Source organism: Ailuropoda melanoleuca, chromosome 9 (genome assembly GCF_002007445.2).
Source record: "Ailuropoda melanoleuca isolate Jingjing chromosome 9, ASM200744v2, whole genome shotgun sequence".
Classification (NCBI taxonomy): Eukaryota; Metazoa; Chordata; class Mammalia; order Carnivora; family Ursidae; genus Ailuropoda; species Ailuropoda melanoleuca.
The window spans coordinates 102,184,068-102,210,932 of record NC_048226.1 but is presented as its reverse complement, the minus strand read 5'-3'; the positions used below and the strand labels follow the sequence as shown (position 1 = coordinate 102,210,932).

The 26,865-nt window shown below is 61.7% G+C and overlaps 1 protein-coding gene across 1 annotated transcript; it reads left to right on the top strand.

The window, feature by feature from the left end:
- The first annotated feature begins 228 nt into the window (after positions 1–228).
- Positions 229–3,630, top strand: ARC (activity regulated cytoskeleton associated protein). The gene is made up of 3 exons (XM_019802123.2): positions 229–2,232; positions 2,454–2,578; positions 2,797–3,630. The coding sequence occupies exon 1, from the start codon at positions 432–434 to the stop codon at positions 1,620–1,622; it is 1,191 nt and encodes a 396-aa protein (XP_019657682.2). The 5' UTR covers positions 229–431; the 3' UTR covers positions 1,623–2,232; positions 2,454–2,578; positions 2,797–3,630.
- Positions 3,631–26,865: the final 23,235 nt, after the last annotated feature.

The window sequence follows — 26,865 nt, the reverse complement described above, 5'->3', positions numbered from 1 at the left end:
GGCTGAATGAGTCGGGGAGGGGGCGTCGGGAGCCCGCAGGCGGATTAGTCACCCGGGCCGCTGGCGCGTGCAGGGGGTGGGTCCTCCCCTGGCGCCTGGCGCGCGGGCGGGCGCGGGGGGCGGGGCGCGCGGGGCGGGGAGCCCGGCCGGGACCAATGGGAGCGGGGGCTCGGCGAGGGGGCCGCCCACGGTCGCACGGCAGCATAAAGAGCCGGCGGCGGCGGCAGGGCGCAGAGCTCGGCGCTGCAGCTCTCCGCTCCTCCCCAGCGCTGTCCGCTGTTCCGCGCCCCGTCGCCGCCGCTGCCGCCACAGCCGCCGCCGCCGCGCCGGGACCGAAGGCACCGTCCCGGCTCCACCGCACAGCCGGCCCAGGAGGACTTTGCAGCCCGCCGCCTCCCGCCAGTCCGATCGCCGCGGCCACCTGCGCACCGATGGAGCTGGACCACATGACGAGCGGCGGCCTCCACGCCTACCCCGGGCCGCGGGGCGGGCCGGCGGCCAAGCCCAACGTGATCCTGCAGATCGGTAAGTGCCGGGCCGAGATGCTGGAGCACGTGCGGAGGACCCACCGGCACCTGCTGACCGAGGTGTCCAAGCAGGTGGAGCGCGAGCTGAAAGGGCTGCACCGGTCGGTGGGGAAGCTGGAGAGCAACCTGGACGGCTACGTGCCCACCGGCGACTCGCAGCGCTGGAAGAAGTCCATCAAGGCCTGCCTGTGTCGCTGCCAGGAGACCATCGCCAACCTGGAGCGCTGGGTCAAGCGGGAGATGCACGTGTGGCGGGAGGTCTTCTACCGGCTGGAGAAGTGGGCCGACCGCCTGGAGGCCATGGGCGGCAAGTACCCTGTGGGCAACGAGCCGGCCCGCCACACCGTCTCCGTGGGCGTCGGGGGTCCCGAGGGCTACTGCCAGGAGGCGGATCCCTACGACTACACCGTCAGCCCCTACGCCATCACCCCGCCGCCGGCCACGGGGGAGCTGCCCGGGCAGGAGCCCGTGGAGGCCCAGCAGTACCCGCCCTGGGGGCCCGGTGAGGACGGGCAGCCGAGCCCCGGTGTGGACACGCAGATCTTTGAGGATCCGAGGGAGTTCCTCAGCCACCTGGAGGAGTACCTGCGACAGGTGGGCGGTTCCGAGGAGTACTGGCTGTCACAGATCCAGAACCACATGAACGGGCCGGCCAAGAAATGGTGGGAGTTCAAGCAGGGTTCCGTGAAGAACTGGGTGGAGTTCAAGAAAGAGTTCCTGCAGTACAGCGAGGGCACGCTGTCCCGGGAGGCCATCCAGCGGGAGCTGGACCTGCCGCAGAAGCAGGGGGAGCCGCTGGACCAGTTCCTGTGGCGCAAGCGGGACCTGTACCAGACGCTCTACGCGGACGCGGAGGAGGAGGAGATCATCCAGTACGTGGTGGGGACCCTGCGGCCCAAGCTCCAGCGCTTCCTGCGCCGCCCGCTGCCCAAGACCCTGGAGCAGCTCATCCAGAGGGGCGTGGAGGTGCAGGACGGCCTGGGGCAGGGGGCCGAGCCCGCGAGCCCCCGCCCCCCCACCGAGGACGAGGCCGAGGCCCTCACGCCAGCCCTCACCAACGAGTCCGTAGCCAGTGACGGGACCCAGCCCGAATAGAGGCCGGCCCCGGCCCCAGCCGGCCCACCGCACCCCGCCTGTGGCCTTTGCCAACCAGAACTGTTGAGCTGGGCTGACTCCCACACGGGGGAGCCCCTCATCCTCATCTGGCGGGGCCCCTGACCTCAGCCTCCCAGCCTGACTCACACAGACACAAGTCACCCAGCTGTGGGCAGTATCCTCCAAACAGCGGAGGGCCCCTGCGCGTCACCCTCCTTCTGTCTGTCTTTCCCGGCCTCTGACCCCACCCTGCACACTCTCTGGCCACCACAGGACCTCCCAGCTTCGTCACTCTACTCAACGCCCCGGGCCCTCTGGGCACTCAGAAATCAAGTGTCCAGATGGCGCAGGCCAGTAAGCACTGAGCTCAGGGGACACCCCAGAGCAGAAGCTAAGACAGCACCAGCACCACGGGAACCTCGGCTTTGGGGCGCCGCCTTCTCCTGGCCGGTGCTGTGCGGCCGGCTGGCACTCTTGCCGCCGCCCAGGGCAGCCGGCCGGCCGGCGTCAGGCAGCGAGGCTCCCTCCTGCTGGCGGAGAGCTGCCGCCTCAGGAGCCTCCGGCGGCAGCGGCAGCAGACCTGGCGTCCTGGTGCCTCCTGGCCCCTCAGGTGAGCCCCGGCCCCGAGGCATCCCCACCAGGGGGCAGTGTAGGGTAGGGAGGCCCCAGCGACTGGTCATCCCCAGCGGGTTAGCTGCAGGGATGCGGTGGGCGGGGAGGCTGCAGCGAGGAGTGGTGGGGAAGGACCGTGGAGAAGGGCCGGCGTGGGCGGCGGGGCGGCGAGGTGGCGGAGCTGGCTCTCACAGGACCCCGCGCTTTCTCTCTCCTCAGCACCAGTGATTCACCCCAGCCTGGAAAAGGATCGGCTGGGCTCGATGACTCACCCGCGGACGGCGGAGGGTCTCACAGGGCTTGAGTCCTCAAACTCAGCTGAGGAGCCAGGAGAGTGACGACAGGTACGGCCATCCCATCTCTTCCACTGAGACCCTGTCCCTGGACCTCCTGGGATCCCAGGCCCAGTGCCCCCCAACACAGCACTCTGGGCATGCTAAGAGGCAGCCCACCATGGGGGCTTGGCCCTTGAGGAGCAGCCCCGTAACACCCACCCCACACCCTTCCCGTGCAGCCCCTCACAGCCTGCAGCTTGTCCCTGACGCCTGCGTCTTTCTTTCAGGTCTCAAGGCTCCTACGGAGCCTTCACCGCTATGCCCGGCACTGCCCCTCCCTCTCCTCCTGCCAGCTGCCCACACACGAGGAGACACAGAGGTCCGCAGAGGAGCCGCAGACAGGGCGGGCCCGGCAGAAAGCTGGTGATGAACACGGGCCAGCGTGAGGGCCAGGGCCTGCCACTAGGCCTGCCCCGCTGGCCACCAGCCTGCCCGCCCCCACGGCCACTGTGGCTGGAGTCGGGGTCTGCTACCTTGCGCCCTGTCTCGCTCCAGCCCAGGATCCCCTGCCCATGGCATGGTGGCCATCCTCTCCTGCCAGAGCTTTCCAGGAGCTCTGAGGCTGAGGCCACAGCCCCGGCCGCTGCCTGCAGCCCCAGGACCAGGAGATCCTAGAAGCCGTGCACCTTGGCCTTATGCAGGCTCTCTGCCAGGCCCTGCCGTTGTTGCCGGGGCCCAGACCCCCACCTGTCCTGGCACCCACGCCCTGGTGCTGTCCCTGGTGCTGGCCGGCCACTCGTGTCTGCAGCCCGAGCAGGCCCAGGCTGGGGTTCTCCTTTCTGCCTGTCTGGTGGGGGTTTCCAGATTCAGGAGACTGATGGCTGCCTGTGACTCTGTCAGCCCTCCACCCTGCACCCCTGCCAGCCCCCCCCCCAGATTTTATTTTTGCACATAAGCCATAACCCATACTCACAGGCTGGCATATGCTGCGGGGAGGCCCTAGGGTCCTTAAGAGGGTGTGGCCGGTCCCCCTGTCCCCAGCGGCTCTGGCCTTGAACGTCGGGCCAGGCCGTGTGTATCCACCCCCACCACCTTACCTGAAGACAGATTCTTTTGTAAGATTTTGTTAATAAAACAGTGAAACTTGTCGGTGCATGCTGTTTCTCTGCTAGCTTGGGGTGGCTGACGTGGAGTGTGGAGGGAGGCGGCTCCGGGTGGCGGGTCCCTGAAAGCCCCATGAGTGCACTGAAGGGTCTTAGGGAACCTAGGGGAGCACAGCCCCATCACCCTGCAGGCCAGTTGGCCAGGGTCCTGGAGGCTCAGGGGAGCAGGGCCTTAGGGGCTCCCCTCATGGAAGCCAATGCCCTATGGCCCCCAGGCTGGAGGCAGCCAGCAGTGGGGGACTGGTGGAGACCTCCTCCCGGCTGAGCCGAGGACTGCCCCTCAGCATACTCTGCTCACGCTCTGCTGGGGCGTAGGGGTGTTCTTCGAGCTGTCCTGCCGCCAGGACTCAGCCCACACGGAGGCCGAGGGCTTCTGCCTAGGGGTCTTCTCCAGCACCGAGCCCTGGGGACCCAGGCAAGGCAAGATCCCTGCTGGGAGGTGAGCCTGACAAGCCCTGGGTCGTAAACCTGTTTCCTCATCTGCAAAATGGGCAAACTCTCACTAATATGAACCCACCTGTGGGTTTAAGAACAGAGCCGAGGGCCATCTTGTGCCCTGTGGGTGGTCAGCCTCGCTGGCCTCTGTGGGGTCACAAGGCCCCTGGTGCGGGGAGAGCTAGCCTGGAGAGGGCTCAAGTCCCTGGACCAGGCAGTGTTCAAGAGGAAGCAGGCCCAGTGGAGGTGGACAGTGAGCCATTGGTTACAAGGAGTTTGCTTGCTCCGTTGGGCAGGCTGGACCTCTGGGGCCCAGGCTGAGCTGCTGTGGGATTTCTTCCTGAGCAAGGGCTAAGCTCCGTGGTGAGGGCCCGTCAACTGATTGAGCCAGGCCCACTCAGATGACCTCAGTGATCATCCTTATGTAAAGTCAACTGATTCTGGGGTCAGTCACACCTGCAAAAGGCCTGCCAGGCAATACCGACATTAGGGTTTGATTGACTGTGGGGGGATGGTTCCCTAGCGAGGCTGACGTGTAAAGCTGACCGTCACAGATGCCACAGTCATGGGCAGGTCCTGGTCACCTACCCGGCACAGGGGCTGCTCTGCTCCGTGAGGTGCTGGGCGAGGGCCGAGGGCAGGTGCGAGTGGTGTGAGCCCAGCCCAGCCTGGGGAGGGCCGGTCCTGCTAGAGCCTCGCTGCAGGGTCCTGGCGGAGCACGGAGCCCTGCCAGGCCACAAGGAGGAGACCAGGGGAGGCAGGAAGTGAGCGGGAGCAGAAAGAACCACCCGCCACGAGGAAACGGCGTCACCTCTGCGTGGAGAGGGCTGGCGGCCCCGAGCAAGACGCTCCACGGTGAAAAGGCTTCCTCTTCTCTATTCTTCACTTTTATTCCTTTTGAATAATGGGAGCTCTGGAAAGAATGGGGAGAGGAAATTGACAGGAATAGGAGGCTGGGGCCCCACGGCGCAGCCTGAGAGGCAGCGATCGCTCCCGGAGAAACACTACCGCTCACGTCAAGGGCTGGGGGCTGCAGGTGCTTTTCCGTTTTAATAATGAAAAGTTACTCCCTGTAATTGGATGATTGGGAGACAGGCTACCTGAGCACTTCAAGTAATTGGGGACGCAGCTCTGAGTCTCTGCGTCCTCAGAGAAAAGGCTGAGGGCGAGGGCAGAGCCAGGCGGGGTGGCGTGGGGAAGCCCAGACCCAGCCACCCAGCCACGTCCCACGACAGGATGTTCCCAGTACAGGCCTCACTCACCCCTCCCTCTTCTGCCCACCCATTATCACAGGCTACCCAGCCTCCTCTCTTGACGAACGTGTGGGGAAACTGAGGCACAGGGAGGGGCCGTGCTTGCCTGCCTTCGGGGAGCAGAGATGGAACTGGGGACAGGCTCACCCTCAAGACCCCGCTTGCTGCGGGCCTTCTGAGCCCTGTGGGTGAGGGCTCCAGCCCCAGGGCTGCCCTTTCTCTAAAATCAAGTCCGCACATAGGTCTGGCGTGAGGGTCAGAGGGCGAGGCCCGGGTGGGGGTAGCTGCTCGGACTGTTACTCCCTGTTGTCCCTCCGAGGCTCAGCTGAGATGAAGGTCTTGCGCGTCCCCTTAATGTGCTACTGGGGTGGACCCTTCGCCCTGGTGGTTAAACAGCTGCAAGGGCCAGCCTGAGAATCAGGTTTGGGACAGGGTATGAGTCAGAGTGAGGCCCAGCTGCTGTAACAAAGAGGCCCAACGAAATGGCTTCTTTTCCGCCCCGTGAGCGTGTGGTTGATGCCTGGGCTCCTCGTCCAATTCAGACCTTCCAGGGCTCTGTCACCGCCAGGCCACTGTCCTTGTCTGCTGACCCAAGGCAGAGGAAGGGCAAAGAGGCAGGAAGGGCATACCACAGTCTGTAGGCCCAGAGAAGCCCTGGCAGGAGGCCCATCACTGCCACCCACGCCAGCCCCAGGGACTCCAGTCACAGGTCCACACCCAGCTGCGTGTAGGAGGGGGGCAGGGAGACTTCAGTGGACAGCTGCAGGGCAGAAGGCCACATGGAAAATTGGGGTGATGTGAACTTCACCTGGCCCAAGGGAGGTCTGGCGTGTGTCCTCGGCTGCTGGGAGGTCATCGTCGAGCCTGGGAACGTCCCGAGTCCAGTGTCCTTATTTCCCTGGGGCTCTGGGCCACACGGTATCAGCTCAGCCTCCCGAGGGGCTGGAGACTGAGGTCAGCCATGCAGGCAGCCGTCCAGGTCTGCGTGACCGGAAGCCAGATAAAGACCTTGGACACCGAGGCTGGGGTCTTCCCTGGCTGGCAACAGTCCTGCGCACTGTCATTTCGGGGCCAGTGGAGCTCACGCTGCCCGCGACTCCACGGGGAGAGGGCGGTGTGGACCCTCCTGGGCCTTGCCCGGGGCACCCCTTCCCCTGGCTGATAGCAGTCTGTGTCCTTTCCCTGCGACAAGCCGGAACGGTGAGCATGACAGCTCTCGTGAGCTCTGGAAGCCCTTCGAGTGAATTGGCGGACCTGACGGGGTCTCGGGGACCCCAGACTCTGCAGCTGGCATCAGAAGTGAGGGTGGTCTTGAGAATTGTTCCAGGTGAGATAACTTCCCTCGTGATGTGACTCTCTAGTCCGTGAGGGACTTTGAACTCCAAGAGGATTTGGGATTAATGTAGAAATTCCACAGAATGAAACTCAAAATGTTATCGTTTTTGTCAAGAATTTGATGTGCTTCAAATTCTAGGCATTTTCCTACTGGGGAAGGTGGGGCTGATGGAGGGAAGGGAGAAGCTCGTGATGCCGACGTGAAGTGTGTAATGGGGCCGCTGGTGTAGACTTGTGACTTCAGGCAGAACCCATATACAGTTTTAGATATAGTATTGGAACACTAGAAAGGGCTTAAGAATCACCCTTCTTTTTAGCCTAATTTATTGAGTTTATAATAATTTTTAAGTATTTAGAAATTTCAAAAGTTTGAAAGACTAGATTCCCTGTAGAATGTGGTGATTTTGGTATGGAAGTAGCTTGAAAGGTTTGAAGACACCAGGGGGACCGAACCTCACTTTAACGTCCCCTTCGATGGGCTACGCACGTGCAGCACTGCTGAGTGTCCCTTAGAACCTGAAGGGGACCCTTGGCTGGAGAGTTGTAACTTGGAGCTGTGTGTCCCTGAGTGACTGGGGACCACCACCCAGCTGACCTCTCCAGTCCCCGACGCCCCCTGTCTCACCCCCATTCTGCCACCTCGGGCTCCATCCTCCCCCTCCTCTCCCTTTCAGTGTGGCCTCTTTGGCGAAGTCTCTGGGTCTCTGTTGTCTCTGTCTCCATCTCTCTCTGTCTCTGTCTATCTCTGTCTCTCTCTCTTCCTTATGACAGGCTTCCCCTGGCAGGCTTGTCCATGACAGACCCCTAGGCCAGTCTCTCCTAGGACAGGCTCCACCATGATGGGGTCCACTAGGACCAGCTCCCCTAGAATGGAGTCCTCTAGGAAAACTCCCCTAGGACGGCTCCCTTCCATAGTCCCGTCTTCCCAACCGGGAAACTAAGGCACAGGGAGGGGCAAGGACATGCCCAAGATTGAAGGGAACCAGCCAGACTCCTGCTCCCCATGCCTACTGCCTGGAAGATGCTGGAAACAATGGCCTCACTGAAGGGATGTTTCTGAGCCCACGTCCTCACTGATTCTGCCTTTGTGTGGGGGGGGCCTGCTTGGAACATGTGCTTCTCCCCAACGGCAAAGGAAATGGTGGGCTCTGAGCTGGCCGTGGTTCTGCTGTGGGCCTCCTACGGGCTACATGACAGTCTGCAGCTCAGGGCCCTGCCCCTGGTTCCAGACCCAGCCCGGACCGTGAGGCTCCCTGTGCTTTCCCTTTCCTCCCTGGGAGCCGCCCGTCCTGCACCCCCGAGCAGCCCCCCACACTGTGGTGCTCCCAGCCATTAGCCGGAGTCCCCCAGGAGGAGGCCAGGCAGACCCAGCCCCCCATCTCGTGGCTCTGGAGGCCCCAACACAGCCCTCAGGCAGCACTTCCCGTGACGGGGGAGGCTCCAAGCCTGCCCGGCCACTGGCCTGCACGGATGGGGGACTGAGGTCCCGGGGACAGGGAGTCACCAGGTGAACCAAATAGCCTCCTGCAAGTCTTGGTCCACCTGAGGCTGAACCTCCCACAGGAGGGAAAGCAGGACATCAGGCAGCAAGTGTCCCTTCCTGGGCCCCATCCTCTGTCTCCCGTCTTTCCTGCCCTCTGTAGCCCCATGTGGGCACCCCTGCTCACCTACCCCCTCCCCCGCTTAGCCACGCCAAACCCACCTTCCCCAGATGGCCCGGTAACCCCAATGCTGACCCCGGGCCACCCTGGGGGACACAGGGGAGGGCAGCATGGCCTGAGGGTGGAGCTGAAGCTGAACCACAGGGTAAGGGTGGCCTTTCCAGAAGCAAAGCCACTGTCAGGATGGGGTTTGCTCCCCGAAAGCCCCGCAGAGCCGCCACTACACACCCACCGCTGGCCAGTCCTGCTCTTTTCTCTGCACCCCTGAGTCCACCACGCACTGGACACTGCACTGAGGCTATACCCTTGGCCCCCCAGGACTGACCCCCCACGGTGGCCCCCAAGTCCCAGCTGGGAGCCTAGGAAGGGCCGGGATGCCCCACCCCAGCACCCAGACCCTGCCCATCCTCCCCACCCAACCCCCCTCCCCAGGGCAAGCTGGCTTAGATCCCCTGTCTCTTCTGTAACTGTGACAGAGCCAGCCACGAACCCTGTGCCAGCCTCAGCCAGGGCCGCCACCCCGCCCGGAGCCGCCACGCGCCTTGCCTCTCCCCAGAGGCCAGCACCTCCGTGGATTTCAGACTCAGTGCGCTCACTTCCCCCAGGGTGTGGCCTGTGATGACATTTCCTCGCTTATGTTTTGTTTTTCCCGGAGTTTCAGATGCTCTTCGCTCACTCCTGCTCTCGGAGGACCACGCCAGCCCATGCATCTGCTTTTGTGTCCCCTTTGTGCTGATCTGTTTTCCGGAGACCCTCGTCCTGGAATACAAAGACCTTTAAGACCCAGCTTGCCAGGTGTGCCCCCTCCCCCACCCGCCTCTGCGTAGAGCCCCAGTTCCAGACCCAGCCCTGCCTCCAGCCACCACCCTGCAGTGCTGCTGGGGGTGCCACGCCATCGCCCACACCCCCCTTTTGCAGACCTCCCTGGCCTCCTTGTCTCCCTCCTACCCCCGCCCCTCTGTCTCTACCTCTCCTCCTTGTCTCTCTCCCACCGCCTCTGGCCCTTCCCGTCCTGCCAGCCGCTGCGTCCTTCCAGAATCCCCTAGAAGCAAACCTCCTCCCTAGTCCTCTCCCATCGCCCCTGCCCTCTGCCTGGCTCTCCCCAGCTGTCTCCTGCTGCCCACCTGGAAGGGCTCCAGAATGCCTCCTCCTTCTGACCTGCCTCTTTGCAGGAGTCCTGGACCTTGGGCACAGGCCCCCCCCACCCCAAGTGACCTCTGAGCACAGCCCGCTGGGCTCAGCCCAGGAAAGGGCTGGCGGTGCCAGGTGTCCCTCTCTGAGTCCCTTCCCCACGGCTGGGCCCCGAGCATGGCTCTGACCTGTGGCTGCTGGGTGCCAGCCACTGTCGCGTCTCTAAGCTATGGCCCCTTCAAGGCAGGGCAAGCCTTGGCTCAGGATGCCCGAAGGAGGGGAGTCTTACTTAGAGGCCATTCCCCCAAGGACAGCAGCAACCTGAGGAGGGAGTGAGCCCCTCACTGCGAGAGTAACCAAATGGCTCTAGAAGGAGGGTCCGAGCAGGGACCTCTGACGCCCTCTGGGATGTCGCCTTGCTCGCCTCGCTGGATGTCTCACGGGGAGCCACAAGGTGCCCATGATAGTCCCACCTCCACCCCGTCTGCTGGACTTCTATTCATCCTCTGAAGCCCTGCTCTCTCGTGTCCTCCTCTCCATGGCCGCCACCCTTCTGCCCACCGTTGGTGTCACCTCTGTGGACTCTCCCTGGCCCTCCCTGTCCCGGCACCTGCTTGGCACTCTCTGAAGACAGAGACCGCTGGGCCAGCCCTGTGCCCCCCTGTTCGCCCTTCTGTGCTTGGGGGCTGCCCTCCTCCGAGGGCCCCGGGCTCCCGTGCTCTGGCTGCTGGCTCGTCTGGCATCTTCCATGGCAGGAGTCTGGGCTGTGAAGGAGGGCTATTTTTAGCCTCTGTTATCCCCGTAATTATCTTGTCTCTGTTTTGCCCTGTGCTTGGTACAGTTCTGCCAGAAAATGTCAGTCTGTCTCCATGCTCAGGGGAAATGGGGACGAGGGGGACCCTCCACCATGGAGTGGGTGGGCGCTGGCCGTGCTGCTCAGAGACCCTCTTCTGATTACACCCCCGGGGGGGCTCTGCTCTGGCCACTACAGGAGACACCGGCCCCACCTAACAGGCCAGGAGGGCCTTATGGGAGGTCTGACACCTCCCAGACAGAGGGAACCACAGGTGGGAGGGTGGCTGGGGCTTGCAGACTGGAGGCTCCACCTGTGCCCTGACCGCCCCCAGGGCCTGGCCTGGATGAGGTGTGCTGAAACCGTTTGTGCGATGAGTTCTTGTCTGTGAGAATTCAGACCTGGCCTTGGGGAGCACATACTGCTTGCCTCTGATCCCTGGATGAAGCAAGAGCTTGGGGTCCGCTCAGACCCCCACATCTCCAGGAGCGTGTCCTTGGCAGAAAGGAACTCTGTGTGTTCCTGCTGTTCCTCGAAGCTTCTGAGGAGACCCCAACCGGAGTTTGCTCCTTCGAGCAGGTAAACCATCGCTGTGTGGGGCTCTCCGTCAAGGACAAGTGGGATGTGGCCACCTGCACCGCCGCCTGGGGCTGACAGTCTACGTCCTTCCTTGGGCACCTGTGGGAACAGAGGCACGAAGGAGGCTTCCCAGTGGGGGCGCAGGAGGGGACGCGGCCCAGGGGCTGGAGCTGGGGTCCACCTAGAGCTCGAGTTCTGGCCCTGGGCCTCAGCGCCTCTCCTGAAGGCAGCAGGCTCCTCCAGCTCCCCTTCCGGCCCACAGGCCCCCCCGGGCCGTCCCTCCACGCGTGTTTCTCCCTGCGTGCCCGTGTTGAGAAATTGTTTTTCTTTATTTAGTGTCTCTCTGCATTTCCACTCTTCTCCCCTGTCCCGTCATCCAGGTGTTGCTATGGGAACCAGGCTGTGGTACCAATGGCATCCTTGGTGGATGAGTTTCAGGGCCACCTGTGTGTGTGTGCGTGTGTGCACACGTGCGTGTGACAGGTGTGTGTGTACGCACGTGTGTGGGGTAGGGTGTGTGTGCGCGTGCATGTCAGGGTGTGTGCGTGCGTGTGTGTGCGTGTGTGGCAGGGAGTGCATACGTGTGTGGGGGGGAGGCGTGTGTGGGGGCAGTGTGGACAGGGGCCGAGAAGGGCCCCTGGGGCTCGTGCTCTGGAGCAGGGGGAGCAGAGAGGAGGTGGTTGTGGGAAACCCACACCGCAAGCTACTCCAGCCTCCCCAGCAGGGGCATGACCCCTTCACTGCCAGCGGGGTCCCGCTCCCCACAGCTGCCCCCCTTGGGTGCTGCCGCCCAGCCGGGCTGCTGTTGGCCTGAGCCCCGGGGCCCACAGCGGCCTCACCTCATCCCCGGCCCGTGCGGCGGCCCTTGTCCTTCCACCTCTCCTTTGACTCCAGGGCCGGAGGCTGAGCCTGAACCCCCTCCTTTCCGTCAGGGGGCTTCGGGAGCTGAGTCGGTTCTGGCCTTGGCCCCCAGCAGTGACACGCGGCGCCCCAAGCTGTGGGCCCACAACCTCACTGGGCACAAGTCCTTGCTGTCCCCTGGGCTTCCTCCTCCCCCTTGGTGTCCCCCATCTCTGCAATGGCAGCAGTAGGGACAGGTCACTGCGGCATTTCCAGAGCCCTCCCCTGCTCCTGGGACCCAGACCATGGAGGATGGAGGGGAGGCAGGGGGGGATGGCCCCCGTGGGGGTTGGGCTGCGGCACTGGGCTCTGTGCTGCAGTGCTGACAGCGGCCCCCCCTTGTCGCCTGTCACCTGCCTCCCCCACCTGGGAGCTCCGTGCCAGGAGTCCCGATGAGCTGCGTGGGTGGGAGAGGAGAGCCGAGGAGAGCTGCAGGGGCTGGACTTCTGCCAGCCTCCGAGCGCCTCCCTTCCTCCAGCACCCCCCACACTGGCCCAGCCACTGGGGGTGGGAGGTAGGCTCAGGGGGGCCTGATCCACGTCAGCGCCCTGGGCCCCAGCAGAGCCGGCTCCCAGGGCAGGGCTGTGCCTCCCCATTGCGCCCTGCTCCCCGGTTCTGACAGCTGACAGCTGACAAAGGAGGTCCTGGTCCTATGGCTCACACCTGCTTGAGGACTCCCTCCCCTCCCTCCCCCCGAATGCTTCCTGAGCCGGGTCACGCTTTGGATATATTGGGTTAAAAAAATGCATAATTAAAATGAATTTCTCTTTATTTTTTATTGCGGCTACTAGGAAATTTTAAGTCACATTTGTGGCTCATGCTCTTTCTGTTGCCGGGAGCAGTGTGGCTCACCCAGCAAGGCCCCAGCCAGGGAACCACCCAGGGGAGGGGCAGGGGCTTGTTTGCTGAGCCTGACCCTGGGTGAGGGGGCCGGGTCCGGGGGTCGCTGTCCACCAGCCAGGGAGCCCCAGGGACTCCAGAGGTCTCTGTGCTCTGGAAGAGGCTCTGCCCTGTCTCTGAGAAGGCCAGAGTTGTGGCAGGGGTGTTTTCTAGAGCCCCGAGGTCTCACGGAGCTATTGCCAGGGGTGACCCCAGAACCCACAGGGGAGCAGACTGCTTCCAGCACCTGAGGCCAATTCGGTGCTTATCCATGAGGAGGGTCCGTCCAAAAGAGCACGCTGTGGCTGAGGGGTGGGCTGGTGCCTGCCCGCTGCCGTCCCTCCCCCACAGTGGGCACCCCAGCCCCACTCCCCTGCAGGCCCAGCCTGTTATCCCCTGCCCTCCCTCCCCAGACCCTCCTGCCTCTTGGCCTCTGGAAACCTTCCCCTGCCTCCAGGCCTGAGTCTCCCTGGGATCAGCTTCCCCAGAGACCTCCCCCACCCAGGGGCTCCCATCATGGTCACCTCACGGGGCTTGGGTTAAAGACTCCTTCCTGGGCAGCGCCTGCCGCCTGCCCAGCCCGACTCTTCTCAGGGGAGGAGAGGGGAATGTGAATTTCTGACATGCCTTCCAAATGCTGCTACAGTGATGTGATCAAAACCAGGACCTGGGGGGTCTTCCCTGTCCCTTCCCCACGTTGGAGGCCACATATCCCTATGCCTTTGGCTTGGGCACCTGATGACCATCAGATCAGTCTCAGGGAAATGGGTCAGGGGCCCATGGATGCCTGCCTGTCGCCCCCCAACTAGTTGGTGACCCCTTAGTCCAAAGAGGTTCTCCCTGCGTCTGAACACAACGGGTCCAGAAAGGCACGAGGTCCCAGCAGGGATCTCTGGGCACGGCCCACAGAGTGAACTTTGCTCACGGCCTCCTCTGTCCCCCCGCCTCGCCCCCCGCCTTGGACACCGGGGCTGGGCGAAGCCGGTGTTCAGACATCTGTACGGGAGCTCTGCCACCTGCCCTGGGGGGGACCTTCTAGCCCAGATGTCTGGGGTCCTGCCCCCAAGATGCCAGCCTGTGTCCACCCTAGACTTGGCTGTTCAGAGTACCCAGCCTCAGGCTGCCACATGCACTGTGCCCGGGCCCCATGGGCCAGCCCCGTCCCCCCGTGAGGACCCACCCCCCCGCAGGAAATGCTGCCACCCTCCCACGAGGCCTCTGAGCCACTTTACAGCTATGCTCGTGGCTCGTCGTGGAAACCCATCGCAGTGCAGATCTTGCTTGTCTACCGAACGCACGGAGTCTCCTGTATGGACGTCGCCCTGTCTGTTTCAAGCTTGGTCTCAACATTTCTTCTGACCCGTATCTGTGTGCTGCTCTGAGTCTCCCTTGACCTGGTCCTAACTCTTCTTGGCTTTGACCGAGGCCTGGGGCAGGGAAGTAAATGCCAGCTTTGACCTGGGTGCATTTCATCTTGGGCAGAAAACCATAGCTCATTCTTGCCCTCGCCCACAGTGACCCTGGCCCTGTTGATCCTCAAAGCCTTCCTGGAACCTCGACCTCAGGCGCCCCAGGCCTCCTTGGAGGGGTTTCCCTGGGGGATCGTCAGCCTGTAAGGCCCCTGCTCCCTCTCCTCTCTCCTCCTGGACCTGCCCACAACCTCCAGCTTGGCCCTGTTTGCTCTGCCCTCCCAGCTCTGTGACTGTGGGCTCCCCAAGGCAGGTGGGATGACCCTACCACCCTTACCTCCCCATCCTCACTGTTACCCCCCAGACTCTGGCGTACCCCCTCCCTCTCGCCCCCAAGTCTCCAGCTCTGGTCCTTGCCTCAGCGCCGAGACGAGTCGGGCCTCCCCAGCCTGTTCATCCAGCCCTCCTGCAGCGCCCTCTTCTCGCCGTTGTGCAGGGACCCCTCCAGCAGCACCCCTGTCCTCCGGGGTGCCCCCCTTCTGACGGCCCTTACCCTTTCCCTTCCCCTCTTCCAAAGGGCCCATACTTCCATTTGTCCTGTCCCAGGACAGCCCCCCAGCCCCGCCCCCCACACTGCTACCTTGTGTTACGTCTTACATCGTTATTCTCCTTGGCTCGGTGGGTCCTCACCGCGGGGTTCATTTCATGAAGTGCACAACCTTGGCACCAAAACCAGACAGAGACAGTAAAAGAGAGAGAGAGAGAAAGGAAGGGAGAGAGAGAAATACAGACCAGTGTCTGTCATGGACATACGAGCAAAAATCCCTAACAAAATAGTAGCAAATAGAATTCGGCAGTGTATAAAAATAATCATAAACTGTGACCGAGAAGTTTGTTACTGGGATGCGAAGCTGGCTCGGTATTCGAAAATCAAGCACGAGGGGCACCTGAGTGGCTTAGTTGGTTAAGCATCCGACCCTTGATTTCAGCTCAGGTCACCTGAGATCGAACCTCGAGTCAGGCTCCATGCTCAGCAGGGAATCTGCTTGAGGATTCTCTCTTCCTCTCCCTCTGCTCTCCCCGCCCCGCCCCAAAAAAGAAAAAGAAAATCAAACATGTAATTCACCATAGTAACAAGCTAAAGAGAATAAATCACAAGATCATATCACTTGATGCTGAAAAGATAGTTGAGAAAATGTAACATTCAGGTTATGATAAAAACTCAGAAAAATAGGAAGAGAGGGGAGCTCTTTCAACCTGATAAAGAGAGTCTACAGGAAACTTACACCTAACATCATACCAGCGGCAAAAGACCAAACGTTTTCCTTCTAAGATCAGAAACACTGGAAGTTCTAGCCACTGAAATAAGGCAAGAAAAATATGTAAAAGGCACACAGATTGAAAGGAAGAAATAACACTGTCCTTACTTGCAGATGACACAATTGTCTCTGTAGAAAATCCCAAGGAATTTACAAAAAACAACAACAACAAAAAAACACTTTTAGAGCTAATAAGTGAGTTCAGTCAAGTCACAGGATACAAGATCCACACACAAAAATCAAGTATGTATTTCTATGTACTAGCAATGAACATGTGGAAACAGAAATAGAAGTATCATTCACAGTTGCTGGAAAAAAATGAAATACCTAGATGTAAATTTAACAGATCATGTTCAGGCCTGGTCTGCTGTAACTACAGAAGACTGATAAAATATAAGATGCTCTAAATAAATGGAGAGACATACCATATTCATGGATGGGAAGACTCATCAGAGTGAAGATGTTAATTCTCCTCAAATTGATACACAGGTTTAAGACAATTCCTATCAAAATTCCAGCAAGACTTTTTATACAGACAAGATTATTCTAAAATTCTAAAATTTACAGGGAAAGGGAAAGAAACTAGAACAGCTAAAACAGTTTGGAAAAAGAATAGGGGTGCCTGGGTGGCTCAGTGGGTTAAACGTCTGCCTTCAGTTCAGGTCATGATCCCAGGGTCCTGGAGTTGAGCCCCACGTGGGGAATCCTTGCTCAGTGGGGAGCCTGCTTCTCCCTCTGCCTGCTGCTCCCCTTGCTTGTGCTCCATCTCTCTGACAAATAAATCCTTAAAAAAATTAAAAAAAGAAAAGTGGGAGGAATCAGTCTACCCAATTTCAAGGTTTATTACATAGTTGCAGTGCTCAAGACTGCTTGTGCTGGTGGTGGGATGGATGCATAGATCAATGGAGCAGAAGGCAGCCCCCGGGCAGGAGCCCCCATGCAGCCCGGCTGGTTCTGCCTGCCATGCAAGGGGGCACACCTGCAAGCATCCAGTGCAGCTGGGAACACCCCCTCACCCCATGGCTCCCACCACACCATGAACTCCACAACCCCCACAACTCTGCCGGCAGCCCCTCCTGGAGGCTCCCCCATCCCTGATTGAATGCCTTGGGGAAAGGGTGGGGAGAATGGAATTGGAACAGGTGCTTGGCTGGGCTCTGGGGCACATGCATGGTGGTGGCTACTGGGGGCGTGGGACTGCGGCTGGCATTTTCTGGCCATTGCTGCACTGGAATTTGAACACACCTCTGCTCAAATTCCTCCACAGGGTTAACCTGGGTGGCTGTCTGCCCTCTTGGAGCACACCTTCCTTTCTCTGTGGCAGTGGGCTGCTTCCTGTCTGGGGGCTCCGGCCGGGCTGCCCATGCCCACCCAGCTTTACTCAGGGAGAGGTGTCATAAGGGTGTTTCTTCAAAATCTCCATGACTTTGGGGAGAGTGGGAGGTTTCTTATTACCATTGCCCTTGATGGCTTATCTTGATGACTCATATGCTGCCTCCCTCCGTGCTTCACATTTTCATGTTTGGATAGACAGTGAGTTCCCCAGCTTTGGAGGTAAGCAACCAGAGTCTGGAATGAGCTGGGCCAGGGATGCTGTGGAAGGGACTTCTGTTGAGGACGCAGGAAATTGGTCATGAGGGTCGTCTCTGGGCCTGAAGTTTAGGGAAGCTGAGGCAGCATCACCCAAAGTGAGATGGTCCTTTTGAAGGTGTCTGCTGATAGGTGGGGGTAATTTCAGCCTTGGAGGGGGGCCAAGGACAAAGTGAAGGAATTGTCAAGTGACTGTCAAACCCTGGAGGGTAGAGGGAAACACCCATTCCCCCCCCAGGGGTCCTCCATGCTCCCTCCCACAGCTGTCATGCCACACTGTCCCCGAGGGGGTCCTTGAGGGAGAAGCAACACCTCTTTGGTCAGAGCTGCCACAGGCAGGGACTCCGGTTATTCACCATAGAGCGAGGAAGCCTTACTGTCCCCATGTGGTGTTAGTGACGGGATAGCCACGTGGCTGAGGTGTGCAGAAGCTAGCGACAGGCTCCCGGAAGACCAGGGTCTGACTCCAGGGCGCACAAGATGCCCCATGTGTGGTGGTCTCCTGTCATCGGCCTTGGGGAAAGGGTCCCTCAGTGCCACTGGCGTCTCTGTGGGGGGCTGGGGACCCTGAGGTGACTTCAGGGGTTCACAGTCAAGTCGGGGGACAGATCCACACCAGCAAACACAGTGTGAAGGGGGTGTCCTAGCGGTGACGGAGGCATGGTGCTCATGGAGCCACTGACGACAGGGTCAGCCACTGAAGAGGGAGGACAGGGTCTCCAAGGAATCACCGCGAGTGACGCTGTCTCCCTCTATGGATCCTGCCAACTTTCAACACCCACGCCCCCTCTTGTCCCCACTGAAGCCCTAGTTTTGTCTGAAGTGGCCATGGGGCTGTCTCTAGAGCCCCTCTCCAGAACCTCTGGCCATGTGGCCCGTTTCTTGCCAACCCAGAGTAAGAAGTCCCTGGGTAGAGCTGACAGGAAAGCTCTTGTTTTCAGCTGACACAGAACCGTTCACCCCTTTTGCCACCGTGATGGGACCTTTTTTGTTTAGTGATGTGACGGTTGGAGGCAAAGCAGCCATCTTGGAGAAGAGAGGGGGGAAAAATCTCATATTAAGAAGGCAGGAGGAGGCAGGATCCTTGGTGGGGCATGGAGTTTCCAAACTAGCTTTGGGCTGCCCTCTCTGGACTTCTGATATGAGAGGAAGATCCACGTGTGTGAGCCACTATTGTCGGGCTGGGGTTCACTTCAGCTGACTGGAATTCTAACTGGGGCGGACGCGGTCGGTTTCCACGCCATCCTGCTCAGCCCACCTCTGATCCCTGCCATAGTGGCCGCCGCTCCCTGCCTGGCTGCCTGCAAGCTTCCCTCCTCCTTCCTTGCTCCCAGCTACTCCAAAGGGCAGGGCTGGCCTGCAGGCGTGGCCAGGAAGTGCAGAGGACTCCGGGCCCCCAGAGGCAGCCCACAGCTGGCCGTGCCCCTCAGCATGCCCCAGCTCCACCCCCAGTCCCCGCTCTGACATGTGTGCAGGGGGCACTAGGGAAGGGAAGGACTGGGAAGGGCAGGGCTGAGGCTGGCCAGGCTGACAGGGTGGGGCCACCAGGGCCCACCTGACCCAGCTGGGCGTCGCGGGGGGTGGTAGAGACCCCAAGGGGGGGAGGTGGGGGGAGGCAGGGAGGTCTTGGTGAGGCTGTGCTCCCAAGCCGGGCCCTGAGCCTGTTACCGGCCACACACGCGCCCGCTGGTCTACTCACGCACTCATTCATTCAACACACACTCACGGAGCACCACGGCGGTGCCAGGAAACCAGGACAAAGTCTGTGCTATTCCGGGCTTCACAAGCTCCGGTGAGCGAGAGGACGCTGAACGGGGCCAGACTGCACAGAGGGACACTGCAGCCGGTGGGCAAAGCGATCACCGCGGGGGCGCCGCCCGGAGCTGCGGAGAGGCCGGCCGCTGGGCTCCGCGCCCCGCGCCCCTTCGTGCCCTGCTTCCCTGGCTTGCTCGCGCCTTCCCTCACTCCGCTCGCTGGGCTGTGCTGGGCACCGGGGGCTTCTGCCTGAAATTCCCCCCTCCCGCGCCCCTCCAGCCCTGCTTACCGGCTTCTTCCTGTCATGGCTGTCTGAGGACGCAATGGGAGGACAGAGCCCGGCCTGCACCGCCCGGGGCCTCCCCGACACCAGCCCTACCCCAGGGCGCCCCGAGGATCAGCACCCTACGCCTGTCCAGGCACCCTCGCATTTCTGCCGCCTTTCTACTGTGTTCCCGCCCCAGTGATGTGCATCACAACCCCAGGCTGCAGCAGATACTTGACAGGAAACTGAGGCCCAGAGTGGCTCAGGAATCTGCCCAAGGCCACACAGCACGTGGTGGTGGAGGAGCAGATCTGAGCCCGGACTCTGAGCAGGACGGGTCCTGAGGGATAGGGCCACAGTCGGGCTGACCACGGGAGGAGCAAGCCCTGGCCCAGGTGTCCCTCCACCGCCTCCCCCTCCCTGGCCCCCGGACCCTAGAGAATCAAGCAGAGCACTCCGAGAAGCTAGGGCAGGAGCCGGGGGCAGCTGGCCCGTGGGGAAGACAGCCGGAGCCAGCCTGGGGGGAGGATGTGGGACAGGGTTGCTGAGGCCTCTTGCGGAGCCTGGAAGTCCAGAGTCTGATGGAGACCAGACACTGTCTTCGTGGCCGAGACCCTGCTCCCGCTGCTGGGAAACCTCGCAAGGCTCCCTTCTACCAAAAGGCAAAACCTAAATCCAGAGCCTTGCACTTGACAAGGAACCAGCCTACGGCTGCATGCTGTGTGGGCCGCGTGAGCCACCCCTCCAAGCTCCCCCTTGCAAATACATCCCCCCCGGGCTCCGCCCGTGCACACCACACTCCTGCTCGACCCTGGCTGGAGCTTTCTCTGCTCCGGGCCTTTGTATGTGGTTCCCATTGTGTTTCCCCTTCCTTGCCATCTGGCAAACTCCTACCTATGCTTCAAGCCCCAGCTCAGATGCCCCTTCCTCCAAGAGGCCTGCCCTGATTCTCTCAGGCAGAACCTGACTGTTTCCACAGGGCCCTTACCCTTTATAAAGACTGTTCATTTATGATTCTGTCTCCCTCCCAGGCTGAGTCCCTAGGACACAGCCTGCCTTGGTCACACCACCTTCTTCTTTTCCCAAGCTGACGGGGGACAGTACATTCTGGGCGTTCAGTTATCATCTGTTGAATAAGTGAGTGAGTCAGACGGTGACAGCCTGTCGCGGGGAGCCGTGGGCTGTAACAGGACTCAGAGGAGCCTGTGTCTTTCCCTTCCTGCCTCTCCCCCCAGGGGAGGGATCCATCCATCTGACGGTGCAGCCCCCGCCGCCGGCCACCCCAGCTCCCCCAGGCCCTGTGTGGACCTTGGGCGACAGGGAGCAAGAAGACATCGCGGTAAGATTCGCAAGCGCAGTGAGAGGCCTGGGCAGAGCCGCCCCCTTGTGACATGAGCAGCTTGGGCTCCCAGACTCCCTGGTGACCCAGAGGCTCATGCTGTTCAGGGCCTTCCTCTGCCGAGGGGGCCTCTGGGTGGGGTGCAGTTGCCCCCGTGCCTCTCTGTCTGGCGGTAAATCTAGATCTCTATACACCGGGCTCTGGGTCTCAAACTCCAGCCGTGACAGGTGTGTGCCAGGGAACAGAGAGCAAGGTCGGGATGTGAGAACGCGCAGCAGGCGGGGCTGGAGGGTGGATGGCCCCCCGCAGGCTGCTTGGGAGACCCCGGGACGGAGTCTCTTCTCCAGGCACACCCTGGCCACTCTGCCCCGGCTGTCCGCCCGCCGTAGCTTGTGGTCACCACAAGTACCGTGACCTTGGCCACGACAGGGCTTGTCCCCACCCTCAGCCTGCTTGTCCTGCCCTATTCACCCTGCACCCCTGCCCACACCAGGGACCTGATTGCACCTCCTCCCCACCCCTGACGCTGAGCGACAACGCTGCCTTCTGTCTCCACAAAGTCTCACTGCTCCAGCTGGAAGTCCCTCTCAACCCCAGCCTTGTCCCCTCCCCTGCTCCCCACTGCCGCCATTGTTAGCCCCCCGTGATGCCCCACCTCTGTGTGCCCATCCCTGCCCCTCCTCTCATGAGGGTCCCCCCAAGAGCACCCGGGGTCCTCTGTCCCTCTGTGAGTCCTCCAGGAAGCCTTCCTGGGCTGCACCTGACTCCGAGCCCACACCGGGGTGAGGACATCTCTTGCTTCCTCAGATCTTTGGTCCCCAACCAGAGGGCAATGGCTGCACCACTGGTGCCCACACCCTCCTGTCCTCGTCACTGCTTGACTTCTGACCCCAGCTGTGATGGACCTTGTCAGCTCCATCCCCATGGTCCCCTCAGCCTTTGTCTCCTGCTAGGCCTTTTGCCAGCTTCTGGGGGAACGGGACACTGATGGCCCTGGAACCCTCCTCTCCAAGTGCAGTCAGGCCTCAGTTTCCCCTGGCTCCCCCCCTTCATCCTCCGGGACACCCCCTCCAGGCTGGGCTGAGGGCCTGGGGAATTGCTGTCAGGGAGCAGGACACCTTCTCCCAGCCCCCCTGCCATGCTGCCAGCCTTGGGAGGGGGCACGCCCTTGAACACAGGGCCTGGGGGCGCTAAGCCAGTTCCCAGGGCCCCAGCGCCTCCCTACTTCTGCTCAGAATTGCCACTGGGTAACTTGCTTTACCCTGAAGCGGCTGCCCGCCCAGGCTGGCCTGCTCAGGACCCTGCCTGTGGCCGGCCCTCCTGTTCAGAGCCTCAAAGCAGAGGCCACCACTGCCTGGTCCCCACGTGTCAGCATGGCGCACGGCTCACCTCTTCCCCAGGCGGCCCTCATCGCCACGGAGATGGCCCATGCCACCGGGAGGCCCAGGGACTGAGGTCCCCATTCCAGATGTGGGGCCTCTGAGGGCCACGTCCCTCCAGAGTCACACGGCCCCCATGGCCTAGAGGCCCATCCAGTGCCGCCCTACAGCGATCTGGGGGTGCTGGTGGCTTTCACAAGTCCGCTGTGACACTCCCGGGGTCAGCTCTGGGCCCTCCTCTTGTGGCAAGTCATCCAAAGGATTCCTGGGAATTGGGAAAACCCTCTGTGTGAACTCACAGAGCCCCAGAGCCCGGACTGGGCTGCGCCAGGATCCTCTACCCTGTCCCACCCTCCCCTCACGACCCCGAAGCACGTGGTCCCTCAAGGCTGCAGCTTCCAAAATGCCCGCCAAGGCAGTCGCTGCCTGTCCCGGGGCTTTCTCCGTACATGCGGCTCTCTGGGATGGGCCCCAGGTGGAGGCCTCGGGCCAGCTGCCCGCAGGCCCCAGGCTCCCCATTCTCTCCGAGCCCGGGGTCCACCTCTCCCATGGCACTAATGGTGGAAACCTCCCCAGTGAATCTCTTGTGGGGTCACCCCCACGTTCCTTGGGGCCCAGATCCCTTACCAGCGCCTGCTGGTGGCTGTGGTGGCCTGGATGGGCTGGTTCACACGCTCCTTGCCCACCTGTCCGCCTCTCGACCTTGAGCAGCCTCACCTCCTGGGGCTTCACGCTGAGCTCACCCAGAAGGGGGCTCCTCTTTCTCTGAGCGGCTTACAGCTCTGGGATTCTCTCCACGTCAGGAATCGGAGAGCCCCACTGTAGATCAGAGATGCCCTTGAGAGCGGCCCCCACACAGGCGAGGGGCTTACAACCCTCTCGAGAGGGACTCTTCCAACTGCCCCCGAGGGTGGCTGGTGGGGCGGGCGTCTCTCAGACGAGAAAATTCCTAAATGAGAACTCTCCACAGGCAGAGCCCCCTCAGAGGAGCTGCCCCCAGGAAGACTACTGGGGCTAAGTGCTGCTGGAGGAGGGGGTCCCAGGAGAGGGGTCAGACCGAGGCCCCACGCAGAGGGGACTGCTGGTCTGCTGGGGCTGGAGGCAGCTCTCCATCACTAAGCTGCCCTGCAGGTGGCGAGGCAGGAGGGGGGGTCCTTCGGGGAGCACACACCAGGAAGGGGCTCCGTTTTCCCAGAGGGCCCTCCAAGGGGCGGGTGGCTCAGCTCTGCCCAGAGTGCCCACTGGTCGCGGTGTGTGTGAAGTGGAGAACATCACCGAATACGCCCTCGGGCAGTAGCGGAAAGTCTGGACCCGTTTTCTATCCTCCGGACTTTGGGGGACATGGCCCCGACCGCAGGAACTGAGAGCACGGCCACCCCAGGTCGGAGACACACTACCCAGCAATGAACTCAGGTGGGCAGCACCCTCATGACGGTGCGGGGACACGTGCCCCCAACGGTTTTCATGGTGCTGGGCAGGCGTAAGCCCAGGTCTCTCCACAGAGCATCCCCTGGAGCCCGGCATGACCGGCAGCCCAAGGGAGGCCACCTGGGGTGGCTGCCGAGAGCCAGGGTGGCACCACTGTCCCGGGGCCTGTCTGGGTCAGCGTCCAGCCTGGGGCCCCTCTCGGCCTTGGAGAACCAAACTCACAGCCTCGCGCCCAGGGAAGGCCCTAACTGCCCGGGGTGTCGGTTGGGGGACGGAATTCTCAAGCCCGCGTGGCTGTTGGGGGACAGGGCCATCTGGAGAACCTTGGTTTCTGAACTCACTTTCTCAGGAGACGAGTCCCCTGTGAGCCCTGTGGACGGGGACTCTCGACTCACAGCCGCGTCTCTCAGAGGTACCCACCCCAACCTGAGCCCCAGCTGAACAGCAGTATACCCCCACCGGGACCCTCCCCCTGTCCTTTCTGGGTGCTCCCCACCTCGGCGGGGCAACCCCCCTGCCCCCACAGGCTGCCCGGCCCACCTGGCTGCAACCACAGGCATTTTGCCCGGGGCCTGCAGTCTGCCCGAAGTCTGCGGGACCTCTGCTCACCTCTAGATGACACGGCGTGAAGCCAGGCTGTTCGGTCTCCCTGGGCCAGTGGGGGCGGGGGGGGGAGGGTGCAAGGCCCCTTGGGGTCACCTCCGCCTGGCTTTGCTCCCTACCCTATGAACTCATAAATGTCCTCAGGCTCTCCCCCGGCCGTGGCCGTTCATCAAGGAGGCTTTCTCAGAGAATAAATCCTTCGCTGTCTGGTGGCGGCTGGCACCCAGTGGGACTGTCGGGGCCTTGAGTTGCCGAGCGGCCTTGGGTGCACCGTCTCCCAGGTCTCAGAGGTCTGCAGGATGCCCTGGTTCACCCACAGTCTTTACAAACGTGAACTTAACCACTGCCCCTGGTTTCCTTCCTCTGTTTTTGAACATGCACAGCTTTTTAAAAAAAATTTATTTATTTGAAAGAGAGCAGGCATGAACGCAAGCAGGGGGAGGGGTGGAGGGACAGGGAGAAGCAGACTCCCCGCTGAGCACGGAGCCCAACGAAGGGCTCAATCCCATGACCCTGAGACCATGACCTGAGCAGAAATCAAGAGTGGGACCCTTAACTAACCGCGCCACCCAGACGCCCCCACATCCAGCTTTTTTAAATCCACGAAGCATGTTTGACTAGTGAATCCTACATTTCTCATTTTTCCGTAGATTAAATTCCCAGAAGTGGGGTTCTCAGTCAACTAGTGTGCACTCCGGGGGTCTTGGCAGAGACTTCCCCCCTCGGGGGCTGTCGTCTTTGATAGCCTTTTAAATGATGTTTACGGGTGAATAGCATCTTCCATACAAGCTTTCTTGGATGGGCCTGACGCTCCGAGCTGACTTGCAGCATACCTGAGCGATTCTCCAGGCAGCTGACCACCCCCCGCCATGGGGCCCCCCTGCAGGGCTGGATGGGGGCCAGAGCAGAGGGCCAGCATGCTGGGGACCGGGGCGTGGACGGGTGTGCGGGCAGTGCGCAAGGTATCCTCCGGACAATAGGGAGCCAGGAGGTCACTCCATCTGGCAGTGGTGGTGGGAGAGGAGGGCCCTGCAGGTAGAGGGACCAACCCATGCTCTCCCCTCCCCCAGCTGCCTCTCCAGCTGACCTCTGCCCTCTCTGGCCAAAGTATCCTCTTTGGGATTTGGTTACCTTGGACCTCCCTAACATTACCTCTTTGGGTCTACTGTCCCTTTCTCTGACTTTGGGGTCTCACCTCACCTTCTCCAGGAAGCCCACCCAGGCTTGTGGCCACTGTCACTGCCAGCAGCCTGGCCCCATTCCAGACTGTGGCCTTTGTCTTAATCATGAAAAGGGTTTTGGAGACCAATTTGCAGAAAGGGGTTCAACCTCCAGGGAAAACCGTCTTTTGTAAACACATAAGCATCCTCCCAGCCAGAGCCCATAGCCGGAGCTCAGGTCATGAGGGACTCTGTGCAGGCTGCACGGTGTGTTGGGGCCTGCTGGGGTCGGGAAGGAGTTGCAAGGGCCCCACACGCGGGCATGGCCAGCTCAGCCTGGGACGGGGAGGGAAGGGGTGGACGTGGCCCCTGAAGGGACAGGGTGCTGGAGGGTCTGGGCAAGAAGGGTGGGTCTGATGCTGGGATTCAGGGGACGCCTGGCCATGGCTGGCCCTGTGACTGATGGCAGGCCTGGGCTGTGGTTGTCAGCTGTCACATCCTCCAAGCCTGGGGCAGAAGGGCCCTGGACATCTGTCGAGTGAGGCAGAAGGTGGCATGAAGCAAGGAGCAGGGAGACTTGGGGCATGAGGTCCCGAGACACAAGTCTGGCTGGGGAGGGCGGGCTCGTGGTTACCAGACTGGTGCCCACATCTTTGCTGGCCCTGTGCCGGTGGGTGTAAGAGGCCAGGTGCCCAGGGCCGCTGCCTGGGGAGAGGTTGGGCATTTCCTTGGCTCACCATCAGTGAGTCCACTAGTGGGCACATACTCGTGGGCCCGCTTCTCTTCTTTCATCCCTGTACACTTTGGGGCCTTGGGGTGCAGACCCCCTGCCTCCAAAGAGGAGGGAACCAGATTGGGGGTGGGGGGGAAGAGCCAGGACAGCCCACCGGAGACCCTGCTCTCTGGGAAGACTGGAGCAGAGGCTGGAAGGAGAGGCCAGGGCTCCGGAGACAAGTGAGGGTCCTTTGGGGGCGTGGCTGGTGAGTGGACAGTTTTGGGGAGCCCCTGGGAGTTAAGGTGGGAGCGGGATCAAAGAGATGCCAGAGCCCGAGGGTGGCTGATGGTCTCAGAGGCGCCTTTTCCTGGAGGAAGAGCCCCAGGTCAGGCCCTGGGGGAGGCGCATGTGCGAGCGTCTGCAACACAGACAGGGGTCTGCACGGCGGCGGCGGGGTCACCGGGAGGCTTCCGAGAAACGCAGACTTGGCCTGTCCTGGGCCCTCTGAGCCAGAAGATGCCCCAGAACCAGGCCCCTCGCCATCTCCTCATGCAGGGGAGTGTGGTGGAAGGGTGTGCGTTCGTGGATGGTCTGGGGGAGGTGAGGCCAGAGGAGGGCTCAGGCTGCCATGGGACCGCAAGGCCTCTCAGAGCACATGACCTCTCCACCCAGGCCCAGGCCACGGAGGTAGAGCTCCTTCGGTGCCTCTGCCACGTCCCTGAGCTGTGGCTGTGTGGACAGTGGGAAGCCAGCGTGGTTACTGCCACGCAGACTCAGGATACAGAACCCCAGAGCCTCTAGGGAGGGGAGCCTGGGGCCTAGTAAGGACAGGAGGGCCTTGAAAGTCAGCTCCAGGTAGGAACCTAACCTTTCCCTCCTTCCCTAGGTGCCCTAGAGCTCACGGAGCTGCATGACTGAGGGGCCCCCGGTAAGGCTGGAGTGACTGAGGTGGGGGCCCCGGTAGGGTTGGGGTGACTGAGGTGGGGGGCCCTGGGAGGGTTGGGGTGACTGAGGTGGGGGACACCCCAGTAGGATTGGGGTGACCGACTGAAACAGGGGGCTCCAATGTGGTCTGGCCTCTTTTGAGCAGGGCTGCCTGGTCCTGCCCTCTCCCTCCACCCCAGGACCTGTGCTCCTAGAAGGTGTCGCTGTCCATGGTGGCGGCACCCAGTGATGACCCCCATGGTCCTCAGTGGAGGTCCAACCGCCTGTCGCCCACAGAGGAGCGGGAGCTGGGTGTTGGTGAGCGGGGCTGGCATGGGGCT